At 40.6% G+C, this 8,291-nt stretch overlaps 1 protein-coding gene across 6 annotated transcripts in view; it reads right to left on the reverse strand.

Moving 5' to 3' along the window:
- Positions 1 to 8,291, reverse strand: part of GK5 (glycerol kinase 5 (putative)) — a 164,966-nt gene that overhangs the window by 77,314 nt on the left and 79,361 nt on the right. For all 6 annotated transcript variants that reach the window (XM_014542151.1, XM_014542152.1, XM_014542150.1 and 3 more), the window contains one exon: positions 4,326 to 4,457. In XM_014542151.1, coding sequence (XP_014397637.1) covers positions 4,326 to 4,457 — 132 coding nt within the window. The remainder of the gene's footprint in view (positions 1 to 4,325; positions 4,458 to 8,291) is intronic.

Genomic DNA, 8,291 nt, shown 5'->3' on the forward strand with positions numbered 1-8,291 from the left:
GGCATATTACCCTTTTACTATATAGGATAGAGGCCTGGGAGCCGGCTAGTTTGCCCTGAAGGGTGTCTTGGATCAGGGTGGGGGTCCCCACTGGGGTGCCTGGCCAGTCTGGGTGAGGGGCTGAGGGCTGTTTTCAGGCTGGCGGGTGACGGAAGCTCCCAACCGCTCCTTTTTTTCTTTTTTTTTCTTTTTATTCTGGGCCAGCTTTAGCTCTGAGGCTCCAGCTCTTAGGCCTCCGCTGCTGAAAGTAGGTATCGGTTTGTTTCAGTTCGAAACAATGTATAACTCCAGCTCTGACTCCAGCTCTGAGATCCCAGCTCGCTGAAAGCTGGTTTCTGGTTTTTTTTTAGCTTCTATGTTTGTTACAATGTTCAAACTGCAGGCTCAGAGGCCTGCAAGGCAGGCGGGGAACGTTGGTTTCCTCCGTCACTGAAGGAAGCAAGCCTCATGTTAGTTTCAAGCTGCCTGGCTGCCGGCCGCCATCTTGGCTGTCAGTTAATTTGCATATCTCCCTGATTAGCCAATGGGAAGGGTAGCGGTCGTATGCCAATTACCATGTTTCTCTTTTATTAGTGTAGATTCTTCTTTCTTTTTGTTGCTCTGATTGGGTGTTTTGTTATCTTTTCCTCTAAATCGCTGATTAGATTCTCTGCTTCATCCAACCTGCTGATGATTCCTTCTAGTGTATTCTTTATTTCAGCTATTGTGTTCTTCATTTCTGACTGGTTCTTTTTATGGGGTCTATGTCTTCTTTAGTGCTTACTATCTCTTTAAGTTCTCACTGAGATAATCTATTCTTCCCCTAAATTCATTGAGTATTTTAATAACCATTGTTCTGAATTCTACATCTGGTATCTTGGTTGCTTCCATTAAATTCTTTTTCTGGTGATTTCCCTTGTTTCTTTCATTTGGGGCATTTCTTTGTCTCCCCATTTTGTCTGTCATTTTGTGTTTGTCTCTATATATTCGGTAGATCTGCTATGATTCCCAAACTTGTTATGGTGGTTTTTGTTTTAAGTGTCTTTGTGGGCTCAGTGTACTATCTTCCAGATCACCTGAACTAGGAGCTCCAGGAATGTCTCTTGTGTGGCTTATATGAGCCTTCCTGTTGTGATTGAGTCTTGAATGCTGTTAGTTGTTCATTAATGGTGTTAAGTCACAGGCTGTCTGACTATTAGGATTGACCCTAACCACACTGTATGAGCTTCTATGTGTTCAAGGTACAGTTGGCCCCAGTAGGGTCTGGGGTGGGCCTACCTTTGGGTGTGCCACTTGTGTGGCTAGTTGGGTTGTGTTTTAGTGTGGTCTGAAGCCCACCAACTGGCTTTGGGCTATCTGTCTGGAGCTACCAAACAATTCAGTCAGTGGCTGCTTCTACTGGGCCTAGGTATGTATGGGAGGGGTCACGCTGTGTACAAAGGTCAGTTTCCCACAGTCTCTTCCACAAAGTGTGAGCTCTATAGAGTGGGGTGCTCAAAGTCAGGAGGACAGGGCTAGTGGTCCTCTTGCTTGGAGACAGCACGGTCAGGCACTCAGTGGGGGGGTGAGGGTAAGTGGCCCCTACTCCAGAACCCATACCATACTCCACCTGAGTCTCTGACCCTAGCTCCCTCAAAAAGAGTACACCGCTGGTTCAGGCTAGTATAGCCAGCTGACCCCTCTGCAAGACTCAAGCTCAATAGAGCGGGGTCACTGGGAATCAGACAGGACAAGTGGACAGGAAGGGCACTGGCAGCACAATGGAGGGTATGGATGGTTCCTACTCCAGAGTTACAAAGATCAGTGTTTGTCTGAGTCTCTGCCAAGAGCTTCTCAAGTAAAAGAGTGCACTGAAGGTCCTAACTGGGTGCAGCCAGCAGATGTTTCTGCAGGACTTAAGCTTGGCAGAGTGGAGCCACCAGCAGTTGGAAGACTGAGATAGTGCACTCCCCAGGCTGGTGCTATAAGGATAGGAGTGCTCTACCTTGAAAAGATGGTGTCTGAGGGCGGTATGGGATAGGGACTCAGCACAGATCATTCCTCAAAACCATGACATCAGATCTCTTTATGACTCCTGTATGCCCTGAGTCACCTTTTCTCTACTGGAGTTCTGGGTGAGAAAAAGACCCTGTGTGCTGGCCCTTGAAGAGAATGCCTGGGTTTCTAGAAAACTCCCATCTCTCCCAGGCAGGCAGAATCCCCACTAATTTTCATCACCAGATGTTACGCAGGTGCCTTTTCCTGGCCCTAGTGCTCTGGATTAGAACCTCTTGCTACTCAGGGGGACCTTTGCAGCTGAGATATCCCTCCAGATTCTTAATTGCCACAAGTGGGTATGAGGCCAGCTCTTCCATCATCTCTGCCCTTATTACCAGTCTCAATGTGGTTTCTTCAGTAGATCTTTGGTTATAATACTTCCATCGAACTAGCCTTCAGTTGTTTTTTCAGGTTGACTAATCTATAATTTAGTTGTAATGGAAGCAATAATTATGCAGCAACTGCTGAACATACAGAGTAAAATTTAGTACAAGGAATCTGAAAATACCTTTTTAAATGCCATGTTATACAATCTCTCAATTTGTGTTTTGATTGGCAGCACCATATTTGAGTTCTTCAAAATCACACAAGTAAAAATTAGTCTTTTCTGTCTATGGAAAAAAATTTTTTTAAAAATTTAGTTGTGAATCTGATTTGGTGCTGGGAGGAGGTGAGTGTATTCACCTACTCTGCAGCCATCTTGGGATCCCATTTATTTTTAACCAATTTGTATTTCTGAATCTAAAGAAGTGTGTGGCTTTGACCGGTTTGGCTCAGTGGATAGAGCATCGGCCTGCGGACTCAAGGGTCCCAGGTTCGATTCCGATCAAGGGCATGTACCTTGGTTGCGGGCACATCCCCAGTTGGGAGTGTGCAGGAGGCAGCTGATCGATGTTTCTCTCTCATCGATGTTTCTAACTCTCTATCCCTCTCCCTTCCTCTCTGTAAAAAATCAATAAAATATATTTTAAAAAAAAAGGAAGTGTGTGTCCTACAGACAACAACCGTTTGGATCTTGTTTTTTATAATCCAGTCTAAAGTCACAATGAGATATCAGATACCAGGAAAGACTGAAATATAAATTATGAAGGTAAATAAAATAAATCTTTTCAATCACTGATGATGGGTGTGCAAATTATCAAAAACTTTAGAAAAGTGTTTGACATTATCCTCTAAAAATGAAGATATATATCCTATATAATAAAGAGCTAATATGCAAATGGTCGTCATGCCCTCAGGCCCTTGAACCGGGGCCGGGGGATCTGAGGCCATGCCCCCTGCCTGGTGCTGGGCCAGGGGACCTGAGGCTGACAGCCACCCCACCCCTGCCCCCGCCCTGCAGGGCTTGAAGGGGTTGGGGCCAGCCAGATCTGGGTTTCGTGTGATTTCGAGGCATGCACAGTTGGGCGAGGACTTGACTTTGGGTCCTGCAGTACGCCCCAGACCCTGACAGGAGGGAGATTTTCATATACATTTTACTAATTTTCTTTCATCTCTGACACTTTAAGGGCAAATAGCAATATTAAAATATTTCCTCTAATTAATTGCCTTTTAATGTGCATGAATTTCGTGACCAGGCTACTAGTATATATGTGTGTTTGTGTGTGTTTGTGTGTGTGTGTGTGTGTGTATGCCCTAAAAATTCCATTCCTGTATGTAGGTACAGCAGAAATACATTTACATATACATCAGGAGGTAGCATTACTCATTATAGCCCCAAACTAGAAATAACTCAAATGTACACAAACACAATAGATGAATAAATTATGGTAAAATCATATATTGAACACTAAGTAACAAGAGAAATATAAGGATATTAATTTACATATAACAGACATACATTTCACACATATAATGTATAGCAAAAGGAGTAAAATAAAAAAATAAACACTGTATGATTCCATTTATACAAAGTTTAAAATTTTTCAGGCAAAACTATAGTGTTGAGAAAAAGATATATAAATTGTAAAAGTGGAAGGAAAATGTAATACATAGTATTAGTGTTCTAGTTCTTCATTCAAGTAGCATTACAGATATTTGCTCTACAGTAAGTATATCACCAAATGGTACGTTTATGTTTTGTTCACTTTTCTATATGTGCTATGACTTACAATAAAAAGGCTTAAAAAATAAACTCAGTAAAGATTCCTTGTCTTCCATACCAATATGTTATGGATACTTAATTTTCCTTCAAATAATCAAATTACTATCCTTATTCCTTGAATCTACCCCAAAGTCCCATGCATGCATAAGTGGGTGCATGTACACACACACGCGCACACACACAAACACACAAACTCTTTTCTTACCTCAACCAGGTTCTGTAAAATCCAGGCTAATCTCAAAGAAACATGCTGGGTTGTGAAAGTGAACAAACTGGCTGCTAAAAATCGTTTACTTCTAGTGAAAAAGTGAAGCATTCGGCAGGAACTGTGTATTAGCTATTTTAAAAAAAATTAGAAAAATACATTTAATAATAGTGCTTGACGTTTCTATTTTAATTCCATATACATGCAAACAAACCCAATAACATATTATTTAACTACTTAAAGAGTGTTCTCAGGATGTAAGAAAATCAAGTAGGCTCCAGTACTTATAAAAGTCTTTTTAAAATACCTATTTTCTACCTCTTTACCTATTTTTAATTCTGGAAGTGAGGGGAGAGAGTCAAGGGAGAAGGCTATATTGCTAATTTTTAATAATATATTTTATTATTTTAATAACATATTGCTATTATTTTGAATAACATATTTTAATCAATCTAGTATGAAACCAGAAGGAATTTCCCCTACACATTAAATACTTAAAATTGGGGTATACTATTTTAATACTGCCTATACTTACCTAATGATCAAAAATGAAACATATACAATTTAAAATGTACTCTTTCTTTATGTATGCATATATTATTTTTCTCTTTATTTTATATTATTTTTAAATTTAATTTATTTTTTCCCATCACCATTTATCTCGTCTATGCCGTCTTCCACCTCCACCCCCTAATCACCACAATGTTGTCCATGTCCATGAGTTTCTTTCTTTTTCTCAATCCTTCCACCCCAACACCTCCCAAATAAGCCCACACCAAGACACATTATAATTAAAATGTCAAAAATTAAAGACAAAGAGAATATTGTAAAAGCCGCAACAGAAAGGCAATCAGTTCCCATACGAGAGTTTCCATAAGACTGTCAGCTGATTTCTCAACAGAACATTTAAGGTCAAAAGGGACAGGCATGAAAGAAATATTCAGTGATGAAAAAACAAGGACCTTCAATCAATGCTACATTACCCAGCAAGGCTATCATTTAAAATCAAAGGAGAAATAAAGAGCTTCCCACACAGGAAAAAAATAAAGGAGTTTGTTACCACTAAATTAGCATTACAGGAAATGTTTCAGGGCTTGCTTTAAGAAGTGGAAGAAGCCATAGCCAGTTTTGCTCAGTGGATAGAGCATCAGCCTGTGGACTGAATGGTCCCAGGTTCGATCCTGGTCAATGGCATGTCCCTCGGTTGCAGGCTCCTCCCTGTCAGGGCACATGCAGGAGGCAACCAATTAATGTGTTTCTCTCTTACACTGATATTTCTCTCTGTCTTTCCCTTTCTCTTCCACTCTCTCTAAGAATAAATGGAAAATTATCCTCAGGTGAGAATTAAAAAAAAAAGAAGAAGAAGTGGAAGAAGAAGACAAAGAAAAAAAAAGGAACACAGTTTAAAAAATAACATGGCCATAAATACATACCTATAAATAATCACTTTAAATGTAAACAGCTTAAATACTCCAAATCAAAAAGACATAAGGTAGCTGAATGGATAAGAAAACAAGATCCATGATTATGCTGTCTTCAAGAGACCCACCTCAGAGCAAAAGATACACACCAATTAAAAGTAAAAGGATGGAAAAAGATATTTCATGCAAATGGAAAGAAAAAAAAAGCTGGGGTAGCAATACTTATATCTGACAAAATAGACTTTAAAACCAAGGATATAGTAGAAGCCAAGGAAGTATACAATATAATGACAAATGGATCAATTCAAAAACAGGACATAACCCTTGTAAACATTTATGCACCCAACATAGGAGCACCTAAATATGGAAAGCAAGGCTTGATGGACATAAAGGGAGAGATTGACAGTAATATAGTTATAGTAGGGATTTTAATATCCCATTGACATCAATTGCTAGATCTTCCTGACAGAAAATCAATCAATAAAGAGATGGAGGCCTTAAATGACACACTAGATCAGAAGGACTTAATTGATATCTTCAGAGCATTTCACACCCAGGTAGCAGAATATACATTCTTTTCAAGTGGATATGTAACATTTTCTAGGATAGACCACATGTTAGGACACAAAACAAGTCTCCATAAATTTAAAAAGACTGAAATTATATCAGGCATCTTCTATGACTATAATGCTATGAAACTTAAAATGAATCACAAGAAGAAAATTGAAAAAACACATAAAGACATGGACGAAAAATAACATGTTACTAAACTATGAATTGGTTAATAATGAGATCAAGGAAGAAATCAAAAGGTACCTTGAAACAAATGCAAATGAGAACACAACAACTCCAAATCTGTGGGGCACAGGAAAAGTAGGCCTAGCTCAAGGGAAAAAAAAAAGCTCAAATAAACACTCTAACTTTACACTTAAAGAAACTTGAAAAAGTATACCAAACAAAGCCCAGAGTGAGTAGAAGGAAGGAAATAATAACAGAGCAGAAATAAGTGAGATAGAGTCTAACAATACAAAAGATGAATGAGACAAAGAGATGGTTCTTTGAAAAGATAAGATTGACAAACCTTTAACCAGATTTATCAAGAAACAAAAGGAGAGAAATTAAAAAGAAGTAATGATACCAAAGAAATACAAAGGATTGTTAAAAAAAAAAAGTATTATGAACAACTCTATGCCAACAAATTGGACAACCTGGGAGAAATGGATTAAGTTCCTAAAAACATACGACATTCCAAAACTAAATCAAAAAGAATCGGAGAATCTGAACAGACAGAATACTAGTGAAATTCAAGCACTAATCAAAAATCCCCCAACAAACAAAAGCTCTGCACCTGATGGCTTTACAGGTGAATTTTACCAAACATTCAAAGAAGAACACACACCTATCCTTCTCAATTAACCCAAAAAATTCAAGAGGAGCGAAGAGGCCAGCATTATCCTAATTCCAAAACCACAAAAGGTATGACAAAGAAAGAAAATTATAGGCCAATATCCATGATAAACACAGATGTTAAAATCCTCAACAAGATATTAGTAAACTAAATCCAGCAATACATTAAAAAGATCATACACCATGATCAAGTGGGATTTATTCCAGAGATGCAAGGTTGGTACAATATCCACAAAACATTAAACATGATACACCACATAAACAAACTGAAGGATAAAATATGATCATATCAACAGATGCATAAAAAGCAGTTGATAAAACCCAGCACCCATTTATGATAAAAACTCTCAGCAAAGTGAGAATAGAGGGAACATAGCTCAATGTAATTAAAAGCCATGTATGACAAACCCACAGCCAACATCATACTCAATGGGCAAAACCTGCAAGCATTCCCCTTAAGATTGGGAACAAGGCAGGGATGTCCACTTTCACCACTCTTATTCAAAACTAGAGGCCCGGTGCATGAATTCGTGCGTGGGTGGGGTCCCTCAGCCTGGCCAGCGATTGGGGCCAATCGGCCAGTGGGGAGGTGCTGCGGGAGGTTGGCCGGCTGGAAGTACAGGGGGAAGGGGCTGCAGGAGGTTGGCTGGCCATGGGAGGTTGGCTGTGGGAGTGCAATGACCACCAGGGGACAACTCCTGTGTTGAGTGTCTGCCCTCTAGTGGTCAGTGCGCATCATAGTGACCGGTTCGGTCATTTAGGCTTTTATATATATAAATTAGAGGCCCGGGGCACAAAAATTTGTGCACTGGCGGGGGAGGGGGGGTGTTCCTCAGCCTCACTTGTGCCCTCTCACAGTCTGGGACCCCTCGGGAGATAACGACGTGCTGGCTTAGGCCCGCTCCCGGGTGGCAGAGGGCAGGCCCAATCCCTAGGTGCAGCCCCTGGTCGGGCTCAGAGCAGGGCCCATCAGCGGGGTTGGGGCTCGATACCCTGTCACACACAGAGTAGGGCAAATCAGGGGGTTGGGGCGCCGCCCCCTGTCACCCACAGAGCAGGGCCAATCAGGGGGTTGGGGCACTCCCCCCGTCACACTCAGGGCAGGGCCAATGGGGAGGTTGCGGCTCCACCCCATCAC

Source organism: Myotis brandtii, unplaced genomic scaffold (genome assembly GCF_000412655.1).
Source record: "Myotis brandtii unplaced genomic scaffold, ASM41265v1 scaffold291, whole genome shotgun sequence".
NCBI classification, from domain to species: Eukaryota; Metazoa; Chordata; class Mammalia; order Chiroptera; family Vespertilionidae; genus Myotis; species Myotis brandtii.